The 12,983-nt window shown below is 40.1% G+C and overlaps 1 gene segment (V, D, J or C); it reads left to right on the plus strand.

The window, feature by feature from the left end:
- Nucleotides 1–7,735: 7,735 nt before the first annotated feature.
- Nucleotides 7,736–8,304, plus strand: LOC130882894 (immunoglobulin heavy variable 3-11-like). The segment is given in 2 exon segments: nucleotides 7,736–7,805; nucleotides 7,901–8,304. Coding segments are annotated over 2 exon segments (450 nt in total).
- The last annotated feature ends 4,679 nt before the right edge of the window (nucleotides 8,305–12,983 follow it).

The raw sequence follows: 12,983 nt of genomic DNA on the forward strand, positions 1-12,983 counted from the left end.
GTTTTTCCTTGTTTCTCTTTATCACTCTCTGTCTCCCTATCTCTATGTGTCAGTCTTTCTCATTTTCCTTCTTTCTCTCTCTTTTTCTCTCTCTCAATCTTTCTCTATCACTCCTCTCAATGCATGTTTATGGTGGGGGGTGTTGACATATGATGAACTTTTCTAACAATCTGCACTACTTATTGTGAGACAAATTCTATCACTGGGCCTGGTTATCAATGACTAGGTAGTCTAGTTGTCCAGTGAGTCCCAGTGATTGCTCATTCTCCATATTCCCAATATGGTACACCTTGTTGGCTGTCACACCCATTTCTTTTTTTAGTTATGGATTCTGAGTTCTGTGTTTAGAATGCACTGAAGTGATGTAGGAGGGTCTTTTATCTATTTGTTGTTTTCTTTGGTTAATTAGTAAAGAAAAGTGCTTGACCTGATAGGTCAGAACATAGGTAAGTGGAGTAGACCGAACAGAATGCTGGGAGAAAGAAAGCAGAGTCAGGCAGACTCCATGATTCTCCAACCCGAGATGGACACAGGTTAGCATCTTTTCAGGTAAACCTCATGATGCTACACAGATTATTAAATATGGGTTAAAGCAATATGTGAGAATTAGCCAATAAGAGGCTAGAACTAATGGGCCAGGCAGTGTTTAAATGAATACAGTTTCCGTGTTATTATTTCCGGGGCTAAGCTAGCCGTGCGGGAACCAGGTGGGACGAAAAGCAGGCCAGCTTGCCTCATCACTACACTGAAGCATTCTTTTTTTTTTATTGAAAAAATTTCTGCCTCCTCTCTACCTCCCATTTCCCTACTCCTCTCCCCACTCCTCAGCCCTCCCCCCACTCCTCTCCGCCTCCCCCCATTCCTTCCCCCCTCCCTCTCCAGTCTAAAGAACAGTCAGGGTTCCCTGCCCTGTGGGAAGTCCAAGGTCCTCGCCCCTCCATCCAGGTCTAGGAAGGTGAACATCCAAACAGGCTAGGCTCCCACAAAGCCAGTACATGAAGTAGGATCAAAACCCAGTGCCATTGTCCTTGGCTTCTCATCAGCCCTCATTGTCTGCCATGTTCAGAGAGTCCGGTTTTATCCCATGCCTTTTCAATCCCAGTCCAGCTGGCCTTGGTGAGCTCCCAATAGATCAGCCCCACTGTCTCAGTGGGTAGGTGCACCCCTTGCGGTCCTGATTTCCTTGCTCATGTTCTCTCTCCTTCTGTTCCTCATTTGGACCTTGGGAGCTCAGTCCGGTGCTCCAATGTGGCATTCTTATGTGGCAAAAACTTGATTTTCACAGCCCCATTATTGTTACTTTCAAAATTTAAGATGTGCTTTTACCTGAACAAAATGCAGATCATCACACAGAGCTAAACAATCCTTTTTAGTGACCAGCATCAGTTCCTGAAGAAGCCAAAGAAGATTGTAAACCCTAGAAGATGAAGGCAGCTCAGAGCCACATGTGAGTCTAGTGGACCCTGTGGTAACTGTTTATCTCTCTGAGCAGTACACTATCCACAAAGCAGCTTATACCCCTAATGAAAATAGTGTATTTTTAAAAAGTTCTCATTCAATGCTGTGTTTTGGCCCAATGGTCCCATTCTTGTCTAATTTATATGAGACCTTGATTCAAATGGTAATACTTCAAAATATATTTCTCATTTTGATTAATAAATGCTGAGTTTGCAATATCAGTACTCCAGGTTAAAGGTTATAACAAGGTTTCTATCATTCAAGAGAACACTTCAATTTTTTTTTCCAAGAAAAACTCCTTTCTCTCACTTCTCTATGTTCTGAGTCAGGAGGTTACCATATAGCTCAGGAAACCCAGAGTTGAGATGTGTTGTCCTCATGAACACACATTATTCTTCCCTGCATCCTGTGATTGGGATGCTTCACCTTGACCAGAGAAAGTGGGCAGAATAGGTTGCACAGAGCTAAGATTTTTAATAATCACAGAAATGGATTTTAAACCAAAAAAATTAGTTTCCTGTAACCAATGATATGAGTGCCATTTACCTAAGTAAAGAATGAGACCAAGTGTTATGGGAATGGAGGAGAAGGGATCCCTGTGCTGTGGAAATGGGGATGTGGTTCTACTGAGACATTATCAAAACTGTGGGGTCCTTTAGAGAATTACACAAAGTGATGTGACCCAGCAATCTCACTTTTGGATGAGCAGACAAAAGAAGCAGAGTTGGTGCAGTAAAGCATGAAAGAAGAGAGAAGAGAAAAGAAGAGACATGAGAGTAGGAGAGGACAGAAGGGTTAAAGGAGAGAGAGAAAGAGGAGCAAGGAGAGTGGGAGTGAATCAATGTAATCATAGTGCATTATAAATGAGCAAGGTGATTTGTTTTTAAGTAGAATGAATAACAAAGGTGGAAAAAATTTTCAAAAAGCATATACCCATATGCCCTTGTATGTTTGTCTTTTGAAGGATTGCTAATGTTATATGTCTCTCTGCATTATTTGTCTGAGTGTTTCTGTGATTGCTTCAGAGATGCATACTTTCTAATAATCTATAAATAGTTTACATTACAGATGTGACCACAACATCATCTGCCCACAGAAACCTACTCTGAGGTCAGGTGAGCAGTGAGGCTGGGATTCAAGGTTTAACTACAGGCTCAGGGCCTCTCTTTCCCTGAGCAAGCCTCTAAAGACATTCCAGTTCCCATTCTTCTTTAAGATCTTAGTGATTCCCAAAGCACCAGAGGCAGAGAACACAGCTCAACAGAACATGTCTTTCTCTTTTAGATGTGTAGCAGACACTGTTATTCCTATGTGCAGTTTGCTCTTATTTTTCTTTTCATTCTGGTGTGTGGTGTTGAACATGAGTAGTGAGATTCCAGCACATGCTGTGGTTCAACTACACAGCACTCTTGAAAAGGCCATGGAGTCCAGACTCAGAATAGGAGTCACCAGCTGAGGGTGAAGTATCTCTCTACTTTTCCTTGTCCTCTTCTCTCTATTTTCTTTGTTTGGTTTGATTTATCATCTATTCCCCAACATTCTTGAAATCTATGCTTGGTAAATTATTTTTTGGGGGGGTTTGTTTTGCTTTTGTGTATTCGAGATAGGGTTTCTCTGAGCCTGTCCTAGAACTTGTGCTTGTACACCATGCTGGCCTCAAACTCACAGAGATGTGCCTGCCTCTGCCTCCCTAGTTCTGGAATTAAAGGTGTGCATCACCACTGCCTGGCAGTAAACTGATCCTTTACAGAATCAGTTATAAGTTTTGGGTGTCAAGGAAGAAGTAATTGTGTTTCCTGGTGTATATTTTAGTAGTGCATAAATGCAGTTATCAAAAATTATTTTCTGTAGAAAAAAAGTGATGTTTAAAAGATTGAGCTAGGCTTGTAGTTCTGTGGTAGAGTGCTTTGTGATCATGTGAAAATGTCTTAAGTTTATGAACCAAACTCTTTAAATATAGGAAATAAGCACATAGAAAAATATCATTTCTCACTTTCATAGTCTGAAATGACCCACTTTATAACTGGAAAAGGAATGGAAGTGCCCACAGTGAGAAGTGCAGTTAGAAATCTGTGGAGAGGAACCAAGTCTACAGGAGTTCATCTCTTGGCTTCCATGGCAAACAGTTCATACAAGGTCTACAGCATCGGTGGCACAGTTGTGAATAACTACAAACCATGAATCAAATGACAAGTAAGGACAATGTTCGAATGGCTAGAAATGCTAATTGGCTAGACTGAGTGTGCATAGTACAAGATTTGCCCATATGTCAGGATGCTAGAGTGGAGTTTGTGTATGTGATCACCAATTGATTTCTATCTTATTTTTGAGTAAGAATATCACAGTGAACCTGGAGCACAAATGCTCAGACAGAATCTTTGGCTGGCAAGACTTAAGAGTACCTCCAGTCACAATGCCTCCAGTTCTGGGAATATAGGATAAACAATCACACCCAGCTTCTAAGCTAACTGTTGTGAATCAAGCAAAGATTTTAACACTGGGAGGCTGGTGCCTTAACACTGAGCCAACTTTTGAGCCCTGAGTATTATCATTGTACATTGATAGAATTGTAATCTGTAAAAGCAAATATGTGTATTGTATAATAATTTTAAAAGAGAAAATGTATTGCTAATTATGGATTGTTAAGCTGTACATCCCACAGAAGGGATAACTTGTTTGTTGACACACAGCTCTTTTTGCAGTCTTGGAGAACTGTAATCATAGTTTAGATCCCTGTCACTGGTTCTGTTATGGCAAGAACCTAAGTGTAGAGCTATTTTCACAGCTCCATTAACATTGTTTTTTATACTTAGGATATACTCTGATAGCAACAAAATGCAGATCATCACACAAGGCAAAAGTGATTCTGTGATGATCAGCATAAGATCTCGGAGAAGCTGAACAACATGAAGACTGTAAATCCTAGACTCAGGACATCTCATAACCACATGTAGGTTTTGAGGACCCTGTGACCTTTGCTTTTCTCCATGATCACTACAGCATCCATACAGAAGCATATATACATAATTAAAAATAAAGCATTTATTTAAAAGTTTCTCATTAATTTCTGGGAGTTAGTTTAATGGGAGAATTCTGGTTTAGTGTATATGAAACTTTGATCAAAAAGTACCATTTCAATTATGCATTCCTCATTTTCATGAATAAATACTGTGAATAAATAAATACTATTAAAAGTTAGGACATTTTTTTTCTCATCAACAGAACAGACTCATTTTTCTTCTCAGAAACAACTCTCTTCTATCACTCATCTGAGGTTTGATTCCACAGGACAACATAGAGGTCAAGGAACACAGGACCACTTGGAGTGAGATCAAACGAGAAAGTGTACAAGATACTTCAGTATTATCAAGGTATATTGGGAATGAGCTTGATGTTTTGCTTTTAAGTAGAATGAATGACAGGCTGAAAAGCAATATTTTGAAATAACTTAAGACTTTAACATACATATATCTATTTGTCCAACGTGTGTGTTTTTGTGTAGGTTTATCTCTGTTGTTATATGTCAGTTTGTCTGTGTCTATGTCTTGGAGTTAGCACGTTTACTTTAGAGAGGCATGTTTTCTCATACTGTGTTAACAGTTTATCTTGCAGAGGTTACCACAGCATCTTCTGTCCACAGAGCCCTTCTCAGGTGTCAAGTATCCTGGGAAACTGGGATTTGGAGTTTGATTTCAGGGTCAGGACCTCCCTTTCCATTATAAAGGCTCTAAACACAGTCCAGCTCCACTTCCTGCCTAGGGGTCAAAGTTACATTCAGAACACCCAGTGGCTGAGAACCCAGCTCAGCAGCCCCGTCCTTCCTCATTTCAGTGTGTGGCAGACACCATGTTGCTCATTGGCACAGTCCACTCTTATATTTACCTTTTAATTCAGCTGTGTGGTCTTCAACCTGAATAATAAGATTGCAACAAATGCTATGAATCTTTACAGTAGATAATAATGTCATCATTTCATGTAGTCAGATTCTGGATAGAAGCCACAAGCTGGGAATGAAGTCTCTCTCTCTCTTTCTTCTTCTTCTTCTTCTTCTTCTTCTTCTTCTTCTTCTTCTTCTTCTTCTTCTTCTTCTTCTTCTTCTTCTTCTTCTTCTTCTTCTTTTTTCTTTTGTCCTTCATACCCTACCTTCTGGAGATTGATGCATAGAATATTGATCCTACAATTTTCTGTTCTCTTATATACAGGCATAAGTGCAGATATCAAGAAGAACTTGGGGAGGCTGGTGTTTGTTTTAGAATTGGATAACCCAATTCTGTAATAAAAATGTAATTTTCTTTAGGAAAATGTGATATTTTAAAAGATAGGAGGGCTGAATCTATAGTTCTGGGTTATAGTGCTTGCTTTTTATGTGCAAGGTCTTAAATTCAAGAACTTAGCCCAATTTAAAAAGAAAAAGACGAGAAATCCATACAGAACAAGTATCATTTCTCACATTAATAAACTTAAAATATGTAATCTTTTGGCTGGAAAAGGAATGGCAATGTCTAGTGTAGGAAGGACAGTTGGAAGTTTTGGAGAAGGAAAAGTTTACACTGAGTCATAAGAGTCCTGTTCTTGCTTCCCGTAATAACAAGCAAGTCAGTCTAGGTCTATAGTTTCCATGACTTGCTTCTAAACAGCTGTAAAGTTCAACATAGGGCAAAGGAAATGTTTGAATGAATGGAAACACTAATTGTCACAGTGTATGTTTGCACATGGTTGCGGATGTCACAAGTTGATCCTGGGTGTATTCCTTAGTTGTTGAGAGAGGGTCTCACACTGAACCTGGAGCCCAGAGGTTCAGATAGAATGATGGCATGGCAAATCCCAGAGAGTTTCCTGTTACCATCTCCCCAGTGTTGGGAATGCAGAATAAACCATCACACTCAGCTTCATAGTGAAGTGCTGAGAATGCAACCGAGGTACTCATACAGGGAGGCGGGCTCCTTACCCCTGAGCTATCCATCAGTCTCATATTTTGTTGCTATACATTATGTACACTAATAAAAACATTCAAAACTATAAAACAAACACGTATTATAAGATGACTTTTCTAAAATAAAATATATTGCTAATTATTGATTTTTAAACTATTTATTATATATATAATAAGTATATATATATAATAAATATATATGAAAATGAAAGCCATGAGGCTAACCCCTTAATCACCATAATACTCTGCCATTTATGGAGTTGGACAAGTTGGGAAAGAGGAAGGACTTAAGAAGGAAGGAAATAATGGTCAGAATTTTTTCTATTAAAAATGCTTCAAATTTTTACAAAATCTATATGAGATGGTCAAAAAAATGTAGTTCACACTTTTAACCCAGTTGTCAGGGAGACAGTAACGAGAAAATCGCTCATGGTTCAATATCAGCTTGGTCTCCATAGTGAGTTACTTCAACCAGAGGGGTCAAAACACAGGATGAAAGAAATTCAGTTCCTCTGCTGCAAGTACGTGTTTCTACATGTGGATGTGATGATGATGATGATGATGATGATGTGTGTGTGTGTGTGTGTGTGTGTGTTTTGGTGTATGGCTGTATCTAAAAGTGTAACTGTGTGTGTCCCTGTGGTAGCAGTTGTGTAGACTTTAGCCATCCCCACATCCAACCATTCATTTTTCATTAGAACAATTTTAAATTGTCCCCATCTGTTATCTACTGATATGGTCAACACCATGACCAAAAGCAGAGCAGCAGCAACAAAGGTTGTTTCATTTGTAGTCTTTTATGGCCTAAGCACAGCATTGTCTCATAAATATGTAAAACTTAGAAAATTCCAAGGTGCTCCTGACACAAGGAAGGAGTTCTGCTAACCTCTCCAGGTAGGCATGACCCTATCCAAGATTCCATATTATGGAGAAGCCATGTCTAGTCCAGAGACTGGGAAAGACAAAGCTCCTATATAGAAACACAACAGCTTGTGGTTCTTTTAAATTACATATATGTTCTAAGGAGATATAACAGTGTGGAAACACAGCATGTTCTGAGCACCTGCGTGAAAGAGAACTAAGTGAAGTGTGGTGAATCCTTAGCAAGGAAAAGGTGCACATAAAGGTTCTTTACTATGTCAGTCACTGTAACTATTGTCATTGTCATTGATGCCTTATATCTGTTTTGAGCACTGTGTTCCCCCAAGGGTCCAACTCCAGAGCTTGCTTCATGAGGAAGACATGCAAATAAGGCTTCTCTGTGCCCATAAAAACCAGCTCTGAGCCTGCAGCTCTGGCAGAGGAGCCCAGTCCTGGATTCCCAGGTCCTCCCATTCAGTGATAAGCACTGAGCAAAGATCACTTACGATGGACTTGTGGCTTAATTGGCTTTTCCTTGCTGTTATTTTAAGTGGTAATTAATGGAGAGGAGATGCTGTCTGTGTGTTGTGTGGACATGAGAAAGAAAATTAGCTTCAGTCGTCTGACCAGAATTTTCTGTGTTTTCAGGTGGCCAGTGTGAGGTGCAGTTGCTGGAGTCTGGAGGAGGCTTAGTGCACCCTGGAAAGTCCCTAAAACTCTCCTGTGTAGCCTCTGGATTCACCTTCAGTGATTATTATATGTACTGGATCCGCCAGGCCCCAGGGAAAGGTCTGGAATGGCTCGCATATATTAGTGGTAGTAGTAGTAGCTACATTGACTATGCCAATGCCGTGAAAGGCCAATTCACCATCTCCAGAGACAATGCCAAGAACACCCTGTACTTGGAAATGAGCAGTCTGAGTCCTGAGGACACAGCCATATATTACTTCACCAGATGCACAGTGATGCAAAGTTATTGTGAGATCAGACACAAACCTCACTGCAGGGCGCTTATGACCAGCAGGGGGCGAAGAGAGCAACCAGAGATCTGAGTCACACAAGAGCCTATCCAGAGATGCATAAAAGGCTGGACTCCTCTGTCTGGGCTGACTCTGCAAATCACACTCAGGAATTCTCTGTACAAGTATAATTTACTGTAATCTTTTAAGTGTAAAAACTTTTATTCCCATATATGTTTTTCATTGTGATGTGCTATGATTTTTTGTTATGTTTGTCTCACTTGCTCTAACCCTCTCATTCCCTCCTTTTGTTTTCTCTCTCTCTCTCTCTCTCTCTCTCTCTCTCTCTCTCTCTCATATCTGCATGCGTTTGTTGGGATGTTGGACTGTGTCTGTCAGTGTGTTTCTCTGTGTTTTTATGCTTGCGTGTGTTAGAGTTTATGCATAAGTATAATTTAATACACAGTGATATAAAATTTTTCTCTCAATCAGCCTACACTGTATATGTGAGACAAATATTTCATTGGCCCCAGATCTCACCAAATGGGTATACTTGTTGGCCATTGTTCCACACTGATAACAGTGTCTCTATATCTCAGATGCCATATTGATCTTTTTGTAGCTGGACAACAAGGAGTATAGATTTCTTTCAGGGATTCTTTTGTGGCAAGAAATGGAATGACAGAACAATCTCCACAGCCTTATTATAAGTTACTTTTATAAATACATGTTATTCTCTGATCAGAACAAAACACAAAGCATCACAAAAGGAGGAAGTGATTCTGTATGGGGATTGGAATTAGATCCTGAAAGGGCCAAAGTCTCTGGAAATAGTCTGGTACTAGACTCAGGGCAGTCTTAGTATTTACCATGGTGATAGCACTGGAATTTAAGTTGGATTGAACAAGGAAATCAGGGAGTGTTAAAGACCTAAGACCCCTCATGGCCTTCACTCTCATCTTCATCCTCACAAAATATGTGCATATCAGACACTGCTGTGGAACCGGTAATAAAATGTGTGTGAGGCTCTGTCATTGAGACTGTGAGGACAATGCAGCCAGTGTCACTCACTGATCTTCAGTTAGCTGCAGGCAGTCCCTAATCTAGTCAACAGAGAGCATGTCCTTTGTTTATTTCTTTAATATTAATTTGTTGTTTTTACTCATATAGTTCCCTAATTGAAAGGGTCTAGGGAATTTCCTTTTAACACGCCCATCCATTTTCTTTCCTGCAGGCTCCTTCCTACAGCTTATTTACACTGCCTCTCAGTAAAGGTTTTAAAAAGAGTTAACCAAGGTCTGATAATTCCTCACTGCATGTTATGTTCATAGAGATAGTGTCACAATGAAAGGACAGATAAGCATTAGAAACCAGAGTATGTTATTTTTTTTTTCAGTGAAAATGTCATGACACCTGAGAACTGATCAAGGCATGCTCAGGTTGCCCTTAACTTTTCTTACCTTTGATGTTGTCATAACTGAATCTGAGATTCTTTGGTGTTCTGTGAGTTCTGGGAAATGGCAGGAAAGAAGGTTGGTATTGACAAGTACAACCATTAGGCAAAGCATCTGGAAGATGCAGACCGAGACAAGACTGCTCCTACAAAGCAATTGCATCTTCTCTGCACTGCCCTTCCAGCATCAGGTCCATACAATTCTGTGAGGACTTTGTCCTGACCAACAGGAAGCCAAGGCTTCTGTCATGGCTGTGACAGCTCTCAGTCACAACAGGGCTAGTTAATGACTCAGTTACTGGAAAATGGTCCATCCACACTGATGCCTGAGAGTGGTGAGTGTTGTGATTGCCTCTTATTTCCAAGATACTTTGGTTAACTCTTTTTAAAACCTTTGTTAAGGGATTTGTTCAGAGAACTAAACACCACAGGTCTTATAATTCCTATATGAATATAAAATAGATGTGAATCCTCAGAGGGGGGAGCCTTAGGGAACTGAGAGCACTGGGTGGAAGACAGCTACTCCAAGGTAAATAAAAAGTGACATCAACTATTACTAAATAAACGTGTTTGCAAAAAGAGTCCAATAACCTGGTTGAGTTCTCCATGAGGCACACGTTCCCATTACAGACCCATCTTCTTTTCTCGACTTTATTGCCCCTGAGCTAAATTGTTGGTAAAAGCAGTGCTACAATGTATTCATCCTTCCTGAGATGTTCATCTCAAATCCTAGATTCCTAGATAGAGGAATCATCCACATAGTTTTATATCACAAAAGGTTATAATATATATGTTTACCTAAATGAAGAATCCAAGAGTTTAAGTTGCAGGTTGACGGATCTGTTAGTGATTAGCTGTACTGGGAAAATTCCCTTCCTCTTTGATGTCTTCTGTGCATCTATGGTTATACATCCAAGGACAGATATGTGTATGTGATGAAGAAGATTTCTGATGTGGCCACACTCTGAGATCATGTGCTCCCCAAACTAGACCATAAGGTTCTACATGTTCTGAAAACACCAGTTTCAATATAGTGTTAGTCAATTATGTGTGGATATAATAAATTTAGGACACGGCATAGAAAATTTCATCCTGATATTTCTCAAGGAGGAAATTTGAAATGCCAAAACTATGGGAAGGAATACAGGAAATCCTCTGGCTTCCCCCAATTTCCAGGGAAGAGTTAGAGAAAATACTGCTCTTGTAGCTCAGGTTTTCTTCTAAAAAAATAATATTAGGGTGTTTCAATAATTGTAAACATGATTGTCTTATAACCAGTCTTCCTTGCTGAACTGCAAACATGTAACTCTGTTATCTAGGAGTCATAATGTTATAAATGAGCTTTGGGATGTTTAAGCGTTGAAAATTTACAAGACACAGTCACATTAAGGGTTGGTTTTCTTTTTTATTTATTTTTTTAAAATAAAACAAACTATCTTTTATCATTTTACATACCAGTCCCAGTTCCCACTCCCTCCCCACCTTCCATTTCCTCAAACTACCCACCTTCCATTTCCTCCAACTACACCCTACTATACCTTGCATCTACTCCTCAGAGAAGGTAAGGTACATTGCTTTGGGAAAGGTCCAAGCCTCCTTCCTATATCTAGACTGAGAAGAGTATCCATCTGAAGAGACTGGGTTCCCAAAAAAACAGGAAAAACAATCAGGATAAATCCTGGTGTCATTGTCGGTGGCTCTTCAGTCTTTTTCAACCATTCAACTGTCACCCACATTCAGAGTGTCTAGTTTGGACCTATGCTGTTTCCTTCCCTGTCTGTCTGAAGTTGGTGAACTTCCATTAGCTAAACTGTTTCAGTGGGTGTTTCTATCATGGCCTTAATCTCTTTGCTCATAGTCTCACTCCTCCCACTCTTCAACTGAACTTGGGGATTCCAGCCCATTGATCCACTGCAGGTTTCTTTCTCTGTCTCCATCAGTTGTTGGATGAAGGTACAATGTTGACATTTGATTTCTAGCCATAAATAAAGGACATTGAGATTATAATTTGTGATCCTAGAGAAGCTAAATAAGAAGGTGAACCCAAAGAAAAACATATACGCATCCTCCTGAATATTAACCTTCCATCAGGCGATGAAAGAAGACAGAGACCCACATTGGAATACCGGACTGAAGTCTCACGATTCAAAGGAGGAGCAGAAAGAGAGAGAGCACGAGCAAGGAACTCAGGACCACGAGAGGTGCACCTACACACTGAGACAACGGGGATGTTCTATCGGGAACTCACCAAGGCCAGCTGGCCGGGGTCTGAAAAAGCATGGGACAAAACCGGACTCGCTGAACATAGCGGACAATGAGGACTACTGAGAACTCACGAACAATGGCAATGGGTTTTTGATCCTATTGAATGTACTGGCTTTGTGGGAGCCCAGGTAGATAGGATGCTCACCTTACTAGACCTGGATGGAGGTGGGTGGTCCTTGGACCTCCCACAGGGCAGGGAACCCTGATTGCACTTTGGGCTGACGAGGGAGGTGTGGCAGTGTAAACGAATGTAGACAGATTATAAAGATATATACAGCTTTAATAAGGAAATAGACTTACAGGACAACAGGTTCCCACAGAGAACAGGAAAAGCAGAGAAAAAAGGCCCGGCAGATTTATCAGTAAACATTAGCCCAAGGCGAACACGCCCCCAATGGGTGGGGCTATATCCCTACATCTCCCCCTTTTGTCTAAATAAGATAGAACTAAACCAAATACAACTATATACAATAATAACAAATAATAAATATAACAAACATGATTGAGAACAAAAGTTTTGCTAAACATTCTATCTCAAGGAGTCTAAATAATGTAGAGAGTAACTACAATTATATACTCTTCAACTCTGTCAAAGATCTGAGAAGGGAATAAATATTACTTAACATCGAGAGATATCCAAAATGTGCAACAATTGACAGAGACAACTGACTACCTGGGCAATCACCCAAAGTCTCATTTGCAATGTTGAGTCAACCAACTTTGGCTAAGGCCTAACATAACTGGCATACCATTCTTAGAACTATCCTACCCTGTCTTGGCAGGATAAGACAATCCTGTTTCATCCACTTAGGGATATTCTGTATTTTTGTCAGAAGTTGAGGTATGGGCTTTTCTTAACCCAAAGGCCAGTTCTGCCAAGAAGACAAGCTCCCAGTGGAGTGTCTTTGGTGCTCAACGTTCTCTCGGGAGTAGAGTGGCGTTGCCAGGAGTAATTGTGTCTCGTTGGCACAGAAATTTTAGGTTAGATTAAAGGCCATTTTCTACAGCTCTTCGAAGAGGCTGAAGATCATACTATCTATACTAAATATAATCT

Source organism: Chionomys nivalis, chromosome 10, assembly GCF_950005125.1.
Source record: "Chionomys nivalis chromosome 10, mChiNiv1.1, whole genome shotgun sequence".
Taxonomy (NCBI): Eukaryota; Metazoa; Chordata; class Mammalia; order Rodentia; family Cricetidae; genus Chionomys; species Chionomys nivalis.